Raw genomic sequence first — 13,605 nt, 5'->3', positions numbered from 1 at the left:
AGTTATGACCAACCTAGACAGCATATTAAAAAGCAGAGACGTTACTTTGCCAACAAAGGTCCATCTAGTCAAGGCTATGGTTTTTCCAGTGGTCATGTATGGATGTGAGAGTTGGACTGTGAAGAAAGCTGAGCGCCGAAGAATTGATGTTTTGAACTGTGGTGTTGGAGAAGACTCTTGAGAGTCCCTTGGACTGCATGGAGATCCAACCAGTCCATCCTGAAGGAGATAAGTCTTGGGTGTTCATTGGAAGGACTGATGCTGAAGCTGAAACTCCAGTACTTTGGCCACCTCATGCGAAGAGCTGCCTCATTGGAAATGACCCTGATCCTGGGAAGGATTGAAGGCAGGAGGAGAAGAGGACAACAGAGGATGAGATGGTTGGATGGCATCACCGACTCAATGGACATGGGTTTGAGTAAACTCCGGGAGTTGGTGATGGACAGGGAGGCCTGGCGTGCTGCAGTTCATGGGGTCGCAAAGAGTCGGACAGGACTGAGGGACTGAACTGAACTGAACTGAATAACCCACCACAGAGATATGCTGTAATTTATGTAACTAGACCCTTATTGGCAGACAATTTAGATTGTTTCCAGTTGTTTACAGTTAGCAATAAGGCCATGACCTTTGGCTTAGGCCTAAAACTTCATGCACGGGCCTGTTAACTGCTTTGGAAAAGAATCACAGAAATGAGTGAATGACTGGGAGCAAACATGAAGAACCTTTTAAAGGGAAGTGACCGACTGTCACCTTTCCTTCTAGAAATGCGTACACATTTACACTCGAAAATGGGAGAGTGTACTGCTGCATTCACCCAAAGCAGTAGCAAATCCGTCTTTTTAATATTAACACAGCTGATGCCTTTAAAATGGTGAATCATTTTATTTTCTTGATTAATAATAAAGCTCAATATTTTCTCTTTTTTGCAACTTGTATTTTTTCTTTAGTTAATTGCTTATGTCAATTGCCAAGTCTATTTTTCCTAGGACTCTTCATATATTATTTTTCCATATTGCAAATGCTTTTCCTCATTGTGGTTTGCCTTTTGATGGTGTTTTTTGACAATTTTATATTTTAAGTACTCAAATATATCTATCTTCCCCTTTATAATCCTTTCTACTGTATTTTCGCTTAGGAAGCCCTTGACAATGAATATTTTCTACTCAATTTGTATGATTTAAATAGCTGAATTTTATTGGTATATATTTATTATCTGATATATTTAATTTACTATTTATCATATATTTATTCTAACACTTAATAACCATTCCATTTATATTATCACATTTTATTTATGAGAGGCATTTTCAGACTTATATATTTTGTTCAGTTGATCTGTTAACATTTATGCAAATATAGTATGATCTTACTTATTTTTGCTTTACAAGGTGTTCATAGTAAATCCTTTTTATCTGCTTGGCTTTCAAGGTTTTCCCAGCCATTCTTGAACGTTTATGCTTGTAGATGAATCTCAGAATCATTTCCTCAAGTTTCCAATTATTAATCTAGGAAAAAATCAACATTACTACAATGCCCAATATTCCTGTAAGGAACAGCATATGTCTCTTCGTGCATTTTTATTTTTTTCCTATCATTGTGCTTAGTTGCTCAGTCATGCCAACTCTTTGTGACCCCATGAACTGTAGCCCACAAGGCTCCTATGTCCATGGGATTCTCCTAGAAAGAATACTGGAGTGGGTCCCATGCCCTCCTCCAAGGGATCTTCGCAACCCAGGGATGGAACCCAAGTATCCCACATTGCAGGTGGATTCTTTACTGTCTGAGTCACTGGGGAAGCCCAAGAATACTGGAGTGGGTAGCCTATCCCTTCTCCAGGGGATCTTCCCGACCCAGGAATCAAACTGGGGTCTCCTTCATTTCAGGCAGATTGTTTACTGGCTGAGCTACAGGGAAGCCCCATTAACAGTATGCAATTTTCTTCCTATGTATAGGTCTTACATTGTCTTGTTAGGACTAGGCCAGATATTTTATATTTTTGGTTACTATCCTAAAGGGAACTTTTCTTTCCCTATTATCTTTACTACCAGGGCATTGTAGGGCTTCCCAGGTGGACTAATGGTAAAGAACCCACCTGTCAATGCAGGTAGACATGAGGGTTGGATCCCTGGGTCAGGAAGACCCCCTGGAAGAGGGCATGGCAACCCACTCCAATATTCTTGCCTGGAGAACCCCACAGACAGAGGAGCCTGGTGGGCTACAGTCCATGGGGTCGCAAAGAGTCAGAGAGGACTGAAGCGACTTAGCATGCAGGCACGCACACCAGGGCATTGTCAGTTTACACAGAAATTATTGGGCTTTGTGTAATTATCTTATATTTGGCCGTGTCACTAAACTCCTTTCTTAACCCTAAAAGTTTTCCAATGGATTTTTTTCAGTTTTCCAGGCACATAAGCATCAGCAAACAATTGTAATATTATCTACCCTCCTTGGATCCTGGTTTCATGTCATATGATATTGTGTAGAGTTTCCAAAACCTTAGTGACAAAGTTATATGTCTCGTTCTTGTTGCCGATTTTACTTTAACTGTCTCATAAGGGCAGCATTTCCCAAAGCAAATTCTGCAGAGCGTTGATTCCATGAGGAAAAGGGTTCTGTTGAGAAACAGTTTTGAGAAACCATGTGAATTGCTCCACCTCTTAAAGATTCACCCTGCACATTTTCATAGTAAAGTCTCCGAGAAATTTTGTTGTCAGAAATACCTGTTTTACTTTGTCTTACAGGCCTTTCCCAGACTCATTTGATCATGGAACCCCTCTATTCTCCTATGGAACATCTAAGAACATCCTAAGAATTAGCAATGCAGAACACTTTTAGGGACAATGTGCTTCTTTTTCTACCTTTAAATAAAATTTGGGTTGTCATGTTACCATCTGTTACCCGTTCTCACCCTCTCAGCTCCCAAGGAGCTGATCACGCTCCTTGCCCTGCTGGTGCCTTCAGCGGGGGCTCCTGGGCTCTGTCCGCTGCCCCGGACTCGGGGTGCTTCCCTGCGCACCCCACCCATGCCTCTGCAAAGGATGCACACCTCTGCCCTCCAGGCTTCAGCCCCGCGTGCCAGTGTCCCCCTGACTGTCTCCACTGGAACGGCCCAAGGCGCCATTCCACATCTCCTCTGAGCTCACTGCCTTTCTCCCCCACGGGCCACGTCCCCCGCTGTGCTCTCCACCTCAGGGGGCCGCCTCGTCACCTGCCAGGCTGCCCACGGCACAGGCTCGGTGTCCTTTCACCTTCATCCCCGTAGCACCCATCCCCCCCTGGTCTGGCCTCCTACAATTCTCTCCCTTCTCCATCCACCCTGTGGCTATGGTCCCAGGGCAGCCCACGACTGTCCTCCCTTTGATGCTGCCCACTTTCTCCTAAGCCACCACTCCCACGGCCATTCTGCACACTGGAGGGCGGGCATCCTCTTAGAAATGCAAATCGGATCGTGTTACTCTCCTGCTAGAAACTGCCCTAGTGAGAAAACCAAACCCCTTGGCAGGATCCCTCAGGATCCGCTCCTTCCAGCTAGCTTCTTCAGCACCAACTTCTGCTGTTTTCCCATCTTGCACTGTCCCCTTCAGTCAGATTCAGCTGCCCCCTGTTCCTCCAACAGCCTGTTCTCTTCCTGCCTTTAACCTGAAACATGCCTGTGCTGGTTCTTCCCCTTTTCCACTCCCTCCCTGTGGCTGAAAAGTCACTGCCTCCAGTTCAGTCATTTGCCTTGACCTCTAAGTAAGGACTGCCTGCCTCACCCTTCCCCTGCCAAGCCTCTGAGCCCCAGTTACAACTGTTTCCTTGTCTGCACCTCCACTCAAGAGCAGCCCCCGAGGTCCGGGATCATGACAGTGAAACACAGCAGCCTTTGATGCACAAAAACCCTCAACAAGTGCTTGTCAGATGATGAGCTTTGTCCTTAGGTGCATGGATGTGACAAATCATATGAACAGACCTTCTGATATTAAACAATCATCACCTTCCTATAATAAACCCTATTTTATCATGAGGGGAATTTCTCTTTATGCATTGTTGAATGAAAGGCTTAAAGCCTCAGGATTTTTTACATCTATTTTTAGAAGTGAAACAGGTCTGTACTTTGTCTTAAATATGCTACCTTTGGCAACTTTGCATGTAGGAATCATATTGGCCTGAAAGAGAAAGTGGGTGGATTTTAGAACATATACATATTCTGAAATTGTTTATATGATATTGCATTATCTTTGCTTAATAATCCCTTGCAAATGAATAAGAATATACTGGCAAAAACCGATTATCTGATTCTCTATTTAGAGGTAATTTTAAGATAACTTTGAAAACAATGAAGCACTTGAGTTCACACATGATTACGGGGTTTCCCATTTCCCTAAGAAATCCTTAATTTCCCAAGATCTTCTGGGTCCCTGACCCAGAGTTTCTCAAAATCTTACCTTCAGATTTTCTACTGGCTTCTACCAGGTTTCTACCTGTGTGAGATACTTAAGGAAAGAAAAACAAGAAGAAACATCTTTGGGTGGGGACAATTTAGCACAAAGCCTGTCAGGAAGTAGTTAAAATAATCGAGGCTTTGTTCCATTGAGTAATCAGCATTGGGAAGGAGACAGACAATTAGCGGGCCAAATAAGAACCAAAACTTTGCCAGCACTGGTAAGCAGTTAACCACACACAATCCTCCAGTTTTTCTTTTTAGTGCCCTGACCACTTGGTAGCTCTTCTCCTCTTCCTACCCTCTGCCCTCTGCAGAAGCAAAAAGTGGGGAGAGGGTTGGATGTAATCCTGCCCATCCCTCAAGCTACCAACCTCAAAATTCCTCAGACGCTGAAGGATGCTAATGAGGGGGTCTCAGGCCAGGACAGGGGAACCCAGCCTGAGGAGGGGGAGGAACAGGGAACATGTTGATGACTGCTCTAGTGGGGACGCACAAGTCCCATCGGACATTCCAAAGCCCTGTGTCAGCAAACGGAGGCTGGACCTGTATCACTAGGCGTGGGTCACCCTAGCCTTACCCCGCTGTACGCTGTGCCTGCATGCCTAGAATGTCCCACCCTGCCACAAACTGCCTGCTTACCTGCAGAGGAAGGTGTGAACGCCCCTCCTTGCACAGACCACCACCGGGTGTCAGGGTGGAGGGGCGGGGAAAAGGCCCAGGCAGAGATCTCCCAACAGCTGAGTATAGGGCAGCAACTGCTCCCAAAGCTTTCCCTTCGGCCAGGACAAGCACCCCACTGTGGGTTGCATTATACCCATGCTTTCTGCTCTTTTAGTTTACGCTTCCTCTCTTTTTTCTAGACTAAATATGCCAAAGGTTTGCTTTTCCCAAGGCTCGCTTCTCGATGGATCCTATTGTCACTTTCTAATTTCTACTTTATTGATTTTTGCCTTTTTCTGAACTATTTCCTTACTTTTACTTTCCTTAGGTGTTTGGGTTTGGGTAGTTGTTAATATCTGTTCTAACTTACTGAGTTGAATACAGGGTTAACTTGGTTTCATTCGCTCAGTGTGATCTTGGAAGGCACCTGCCTCTGAATCCAGCTTTGGCCACACTCCGCAGGTTTTGATCTGTAGTACTCTTATTTTGGTTGATTTTCCCAATAGTCTGCAATTGAGGCTCTAACAGTATTCTTCCCAGGAGATTTTTTTTTTTTTTCAGAGAGACTGGATTTATTCTTTTTATATATCCCTTTCCTCCATCTAGTTTTAGAGCACTGAGTGTAGTCCAAACAATTTTTGCTGTATGAAATTCACTAAAATTTTCTTTAGGACCTAAAGTACATTTGTAATTCTTAAGTGTTCTATGATTCCTCAAAAAGAAGGCATATCTTTCCATAGGTATAGCAAGGGGAAAAGATGATATAACTAATTTAACTTTACCCATTATATTATTTGTGTTTCCCAGGCAGCTCAGTGGTAAAGAATTCGCCTGCAGTGTAGGTGACATGGGTTCAGTTCCTGGGTTGGGAAGATCCCCTGGAGTAGGAAATGGCAACCCACTCCAGCATTCTTGCTAGGGAAAATTCCATGGACAGAGGAGCCTGGTGGGCTATAGCCCATGGGGTTGCAGAGTCGGACATGACTGAGCCACTAAGCATGGGTATTGTATTATTTGAAACTCCTATATCTTTAAGAATGTGATCTGTTAAAGGTCTCGGAAAGGGTATGAAAGATTCCTGCAGTTAGGTTTTTTGCAGACTTCCCCCTTGCTCTGACAGCCTGCTTCGTACATCTTACGTTGTCCTTGGGACATTGAGGGACCATGACTGCCGCCCTCCGCAGCGGTCGCTTGCACCACTTTAGAGTGACACGCTTCCCAAGGTAGGAACAGTGGGCTCAAGGTCCAGCATCGCTGGAGTTTGTCCAGCCAGAGGCCTTCGCTGTCATTTCTGTCCTGCAGGCCTCGTGCGTTATGTGCAGTTCACTTTCATTTTGTGAGACGAAGATTCTGCCTCTGAGTAGAGGACTTAACCCTCCACATAATTACCTTGCCTGATGTGCCTTGGCTTCATCTTAATATGACCTGACTTTATTCATACTGAGTGAGGTCAGATCACGGATTCCAGAATTTGGCTGTCAGGGTGAGAAGCTGGACTCCTAAGCAGCCAGATGCCACTGGCTACTCATGCCACCGAACTGCCTTAAACCTCAGTTGAAGTTTCACAAGTCCTTACTTGCAAAATGGGATCATCATAGCTCCACCTCCTCCTTTGTCCTTGGACTGAGTTAATTTCGAGTAAAGTGCTCCCAAGTTGCTTAGCAGAGGCCTGGCTCAGTTCACACTGGCCTGGCACCACGAGGCTCCTTCCTTCCTCACCAGCTCTCCTTTCAGGAGAGTTTTCTTTCCGTCTGGGGACTTCCTAACCCTGCTTGCATAGACCTGTGCATGCTGATAGGAAAAAGGCTTCAAGTCTGACGGCAAAGGGGTGTAAGAAGGGCAAGACTGCTCGGTGAGAACAGGAGCTACGTGGCATGAGAAGAGGACACCGGCTGAAGACAGGCGGGAGTCAAACTGAGTCAATACAGGAGTCTCAACCTTGCATTTCTGATGCTTTGATGTCCAGGGCCTTGCTGACCTGGGAGGAACCGTCCCTCCCAGGCTTAACCAATTCCTAGAGTCAGTAAAGAGCTCACTCTGAAGCGTATGCTCTTCAGATGCAAACCAACCAATGCAGAGCCCACACCCCCAGCCATCTCCTTCATCAGACGCTCACACTCCAGCCCACTATCCCCAGAGCAAATCCCCAAGGGCCAGGTACCAGACACTCAGAGGCAGCCCTGATTCCCCAGAGCCCACTGAAATGATTCACACTGGCCAATCCTAAGCCTGCTTACCCTTGATTAACCTGGTCCTTCCCGAGGAAACCATAATGAAGGTGCTCACCCACAGTTTCCCTCTCCTTCCCCAGGCCTCCCGACCAGCCCTGGCGTTTCCCCGTATGGCCCTGCAGGGCCAGAAACTGGGTGAAAACCAGCTTTTCCATGGCAGTCACCTCCTGATCTGTTGGTCTCAGCAAACCCGAACCTCAATTTTTAAACGGAAGGTGAGGTTGAAAGGAGAGTAGGGGTGGCTCAGAAGTTCCTTGCTTCTTATAGGAAACAGAGGGCAGCGGGGGAGAGGCAAGGTGGTTTTGGCCAACATAAAGGCTTTTAAAGGGGGCCTTTGCCTCACTGGAGGGCCCCAATCATCCCACAGAAGGGGGGGGTGCCTGGTGAGCCTGGAAGGCACCAGCCTGCAGTGCCCACTCACCTTCCCGTAGCTCAGCAGGATTATCCGCACCAGGACGACATTGATGTGGGCCCCCAAGGACTCATCGTGATAGATTTCGTTGACCTGAAAGACAACCAGGGACATGTCAACAGAAACTACAGGCTCACAGACCAGCCCTGGCTTTGTAAATGGCGTTGCCACCAGCTCAGCTCCAGGGGCACACCCCCCCCAATCCTTCCTCCTTGCCACACTTTATGCTCAGGCATTACCATCAGCTCTGAATCAACCCCTTCCTTTCCCTCTGCTCCCCCTGCCCCCTTACAGCCAACCACTCACTGCCCGGACACCGCGCCTCTCTACTCAGCAGCCCCTCCAACCACCCCAGGGAATCTCCACCGAGAGCCTACACTGGGATGTGGACACTGCCCAGTCTAAGCGCTGGAGCCGCTAACTGCAACGCAGCCTTTTCTGCCAGGGTGAACACGGCACAAACGCGAGTCGCAGGGGCAACCCTGGGACTATCACTGGTAGAAATTACTCCATAGGTGCTGCTGGTGGTTGTGAGATATTATCTGTACTCACCACAGCTTGGAAAGCGGATTCATTCTAGACGGCCACCAGATCTAATTTTTAATGTGCTAATTAAGGGCAGATATTGCTGTACCACAAAGGTGCTTTCTGTGTTCTGTTTTGGGAACTACAGCTGACACAGTTGGCTTCCTTTGTATTTTATCATTTTTTACTTTCTTTTTTGGGCTTCCCAGGTGGCGCTAGTGGTAAAGAACCCATCTGCTAATAAAGGAGACAGAGAGACACGGGTTGGATCCCTGGGTCGGGAAGATCCCTTGGAGGAGGGCATGGCAACCCACTCCAGTATTCTTGCCTGGAGAATCCCATGGACAGAGAAGCCTGGCGGCTACGGTCCATGGGGTCGCAAAGAGTCAGACGCAATGGAGGTGATTTAGCACACGTATGTATTTTATTTTTTACATTTACAAACATTATTTGAACAGGTACCCATGGGCCTCACCAGAAGCCAGAGGAGTCCACAAGAAAGGTGAGGAACCCCCACTCCCCACAGCATAGCCAGCATGGCCTTCCGGAAACACTAGAAGGTTAACCCCGGGTTCAGGGCCAACCAAGTCTCCCTTCCCCACGGACCCCACCCTCACACACTCTCAGGATCTTACCTGAAACAGTGCCCTCACTACCACCCACTTCATTCATTCACTTCCTGACCAGGCTTGACTCTTCTGGAGGCCCAGCCTCCAGATCTCATCTGCTTCCCAGCAAGCATCGGGGTCCACGACTTCCCAAGTCCTCTGTGCTTCCCCTGCATGTCCCCAGCACTCAGGACGCAGCAGCACCCAGCAGATACTCAGGACACACTTGTCAAGAGAACAAATCCACTCATGCCATCACTCAATGGAGAGGCATGAACTCGTCGTGCACGCCCTCCCTGTGTGCAGACCAAACCCCGGAGGCTGCTGACCTTCCCCTTGTGAGGGCAGATCCTGCCAAATGCCTCTCCCAGAGCCCGCTCTGTCATCTCAGGCCAGGGCCCTTCTCCCCCAGAATGCCAACTTTTAGAATCTCTATCTGAGCAATGGAAATTGCTACCTACAAACAGCAGGAAAACCCTTTGGGAAATCTGACAGTTAGCAAGTAAAATCGATTCATGATGGATGGGATGGGCAGGCACATGGGGCACGCTAGACAAAGAGCATGGTGATCACTGTCACCCTGCTGTATGCTGAGATGGCACCCACGGAAGGCAGAGCGAATGTGCACAGAGGGGTCCTGGGACGCCTCCAGCCAGCCCTACATGTGGCCCCTATGGGAAGCCTCCTGCCCACAAATCTACTTTCCAACTGTAATTTGTTTCTCTGCCCAGACCTGGCTTTCCTCCAGGGAAGCGATGACTGATAGCCTACAGGATGGTCACTTCAACTCGTGCATGAGTCTGGAGGGAGTGAATGCTGGCCTGAGTCCCACGCCGACAAGGTGAACTATAACTGGCAAGGTGGAGCCAGCTCACCCACACTGCACCTTCCCTTCCGTAAAACAAGATGACAGGCTCAACTCACTCTGTGAGGACTGGACGTCCACACGTGTGTGATGGAATGATCCTGGGGAAAACAGCAAAGCTGTGGTTGTCACTGCTGCTAAGCCATCACCCCGCAGCCCCCAGGAGGTCACGGTGGCAGGCAGGGTGCACCCCTCTAAACCCGATGTCCTTGCCCACCTCTGAGGGTCAAACTAGACCTAGACTTTTTGGTCCACAGTGAGATGATAACCCTAAAAGTCAGTTTTTCTTAAGAGAGAGGTTTGTTTGTTTGTTTGTTTTTGTATGTCTCCAAAGTATCATTTTATCTCTCACAAGCAGAGCCTGGCCAATTTGGCTCAAGAGAGTTGGACTGAAAGTTGTGGTGTAGAAGAGAAGACGGCAGTGATACAGGGAGGTTCCGCTGCCCCTGGGGGGAGCAGGGGCGGGCATGAGAGAAGAGAGGGGACAGAGACAGGGGTGAATGGCAAGCTTCACTCTACACCCTTCACTTCTGACTCCCAGGTCATGCTTTGAGTGAAGAACGGGGGCACGGGAGAGAGGAAAAGAACAGTTCTGATACTTGGGAAGAAGATGAAAGCAGAGGGAGCCTGAACCTGCTCTCTGGGACCTGGGAGGGGACAGGTTCACATCAAGTCCCCAAAGTCTGGGTGACTTCAGATAGCCGAAATGGAGTCCTGCTCCCAGCTATGCCTGGGGGCCCAAAGACAGCGGCAGGGTAGCTGGCTGCTCAGAAGGGATTCAGGGCTGAGTTTACAGAATTATCTCCTTTGATGCTCCCAACAGCTGTTTGAGGCCAGAAGGAGGGGTGTCACCCCTCCTGAGAGATGAGGAAACTGAGGTTGGTCCCCGAGGGAGGAAGGAGATGCAGGGCTGGCCCCTCCTCAGTTGCTGGCCCAGAGCCTGCCATCAAGACCCTCCTGTCTCCTGGCCCCACCACTGGGGCTGAGGGTGGCCACTCTCATCTCGGGGAAGGGGTCTTATGTCCTCCTTGGACAGTGGGCGGGTCTGACCCTGACTCCTGATCCCAGACAGAAGGGGGACAGACCCCCAGGAACCCCACCACGAGGTGCCAAGCCCTTCGGGGCAAAGCCCCACCTCCTGCTGGGGGTGAGGGCCAGGCGCTCAGGACCAGGGTGTCGGGCTGCTGCGCAAGGCCCAGCTGTATCTTCTGAGCGGCCCACCAGCCACCAGCTCCTGGCAGTGGGGCTGGGCACCCTGTCTCTGGCCTTGGAGACCAACTGGGCCTCCAGGACTGCTGAGGAGCTAGACATGGCATGTCCAGAGCATGCCCAGCAGAGAGCCAAAACGGAAGCCAGGCCTGCCCTTGAGGTGCCTCAGCCCTGCCTGCCCTGGTGCCCCCACTGAGGTGCACCTTTCTCTGTTTCTCCTAGAAAGGCCCCGCCCTTCCACACAGGGACACAGCCCCACATAGTGTGACTCTTTGGGATCGGGGCTTTGGGCTGGGTGTGCCCCAGCCTCTCGCTACAGCACAGGCACCTCTGGGCAGCTGCTGGACCTGCTAGGTGGTCCCCAACCCAGATCCCCACTCTCAAGCCCTCCTGATGGCCCGGCCCCCGCAGGCCCCCAGCGGGTGGGAACCCCGCAGTGACCAGCTGGCGGGGCGTGTCTTCTTGCCCATTAGGTGGTGTGACTGAACCCACGCCTGCAAACACGTCCCCCTCTGGTGTCCGGCTCCCAGTCCCCACGCTGGGATTCATCAGGAACAGAAAGAGCAGAACGCAGGGCTTGTGGGGCATGGAGGAGGCTGGCTGTGCTGAGGAGGGGGCCCTGCCCTGCCCCCCAGGGCCACGCCAACTTTTCAGCGGGTTGTGAAATTGCCACAGCCCCGCAAAGCCAGCTGTACCCCAGTCCCCACAGGATGCTCCCAGCAGGGTCCACTGTGGCATGGAGACCCCCGGGAATGAGCCTCAGTAATAGGGACACAGTGGCAATATCTCTGCCAAGCAGAGAGCTCATGGACACGGCACAAAAAGCCACAAAGACAGAGGCAGCTTCCCAACATCTCCCTTCCAATGCCCCTTCCTCCCCAACCCCCTTTCCACTTTCTCAATAGGCAGACAGGAAGCAGCTCCTTCCCGCCCCATGTCCTGCCCAAACGCCCACCCTCATGGATCATTCTTCATGACGGCTGCCACGCCAAAAGGTCCGACTTCCTCTTTCCTCTGCCTGAAACCCTCGATGGCTCCCCCGTGCTTTCAGGAACAGGCCTCAGCCTGGCACGTGAGACCCTGTCTACGGTGGCCCTGGCTTGCTTCTCTGAGCTCCACTTCAGCTACTTTCCTTCAGGAACCCTCCCTCCTGACAGCTCTGCCTTCTCCTCCTGCATGTGCAATGGTTCATACTTGTAATTCCCTCTTTAGCCTCTGGATTCTTGAAATACCCAGAAAAGCATTTGAAAAAGCAAAGGGCAATCAATGTGTTTCAAAGGAGGAGGGCAGTTATCACCCTGCGAGCATCCCACAAGCCCCACCCCAGGGCCTTCCCCCTCAACGGGAGGAAGCCCACTGCTGCTTCTCAGGTTGCCCTCCCCTCGCTCACGATGATCCAGTCTGAGCTCCTTAAATGGGGAGTCCTGCCCTTCCTCGGGACCTTGGCACTCACTGCGCCTCCGGTTTCTTATGCTCCTCCCCCAGCACGACTATCCCTTGCTCACAGTGAGCCCTTCAAAGTAGTTGCTCCCAGAAGAGTATGGAGGTTCCTTAAAAAAATAAAAATAGAGCTACCATATGACACTGCAACCCCACTACTGGGCATATATCTGGAGAAAAATATGGCCCGATGCAGCACTGTTTACAATAGAGAAGACATGCAAACTGCCTAAATGTCCATAGACAGGAATGGATAAGGAAGATGTGGTGTGTGTGTGTATACATATATATATAGTGGAATATTAGTCAGCCATTAAAAAGAATGAAATAAGGCCATTCGCAGCAACATGATGGACCTGGGGAATGCCATACTGAGTGAAGTAAGTCAGACAGAGGAGAAATATCATATGACATCTCTTACATGTGGAATCTTAAAAAAAATGACACAGATGAACTTACAAAACAGAAAGAGACTCACAGGCTTAGAAAAGGAACTCATGGTTGCTCCGGGGAAAGAATAGTTAAGGACTTTGGGAAGGTCAAGTACTCAGTGCTATATTTAAAATGGATGACCAACAAAAACCTATCGTATAGCACATGGAATTCTGCTCAGTGTTATGTGCCTGGATGGGAAGAGGGTTGGGGGAGAATGGATACATGCACATGTATGGCCAAGTTCCTTCACTGTTCACCTGAAACCATCACAACATTGTTATACAGCTACAGCCCAATACAAAAAGCTTTTGGTGTTAAAAATAAAAATAAATTTTAGAAAAAGTAGCTGCTCCCATCCTGGACTATGCACTCGATGGGGGAGGCACCCCTCTTCTCACTCACTGCTGTGTCCCTAGCAGTGCTGAGCACACAGTAGGTGCTCAGTGAACAGTTTTGAATGGGTGAATGAGAGAACAACCGGAAAATGTGGAACAAGAGGAAACGGGCAAAAACATGGCAGGAGCAGGGTGCACAATGCCCTGTAATGATTGAAGACCAAGCCAAGTGCCCCAGAGCCTGCCCACCCCTCCCTGCCCTCCTGAGGCCTCCTGTGTGCTGGGGAGAAGCTACTCACCTCTGTCCAGACCACAGGAGGAGGGGAAGCGGGGACAACGTCCTTGAGCCCTGTCTGAGAAATTGATCCTTGAATCTTGAAACCTTGGGGAAAATGTTCAAAGCCACAGGGCTTCTCTGCACAGAGAGAGGCCCACACCTCTCTTGTTTGGGGAAATACA

General features: G+C 49.5%; 1 protein-coding gene across 1 annotated transcript in view; it reads right to left on the bottom strand.

Annotated features, from left to right (window-relative positions):
* The window catches only part of ADAMTS2 (ADAM metallopeptidase with thrombospondin type 1 motif 2), a 249,940-nt gene that overhangs the window by 62,096 nt on the left and 174,239 nt on the right, over positions 1 to 13,605 (bottom strand). The window contains exon 5 of the mRNA XM_043467036.1: positions 7,739 to 7,822. Within this exon, the coding sequence (XP_043322971.1) occupies positions 7,739 to 7,822 (84 nt within the window). The remainder of the gene's footprint in view (positions 1 to 7,738; positions 7,823 to 13,605) is intronic.

This window comes from Cervus canadensis, chromosome 4, assembly GCF_019320065.1.
Source record: "Cervus canadensis isolate Bull #8, Minnesota chromosome 4, ASM1932006v1, whole genome shotgun sequence".
In the NCBI taxonomy this organism is placed as follows: domain Eukaryota; kingdom Metazoa; phylum Chordata; class Mammalia; order Artiodactyla; family Cervidae; genus Cervus; species Cervus canadensis.
This window is presented reverse-complemented; position numbering and strand designations above follow the sequence as displayed.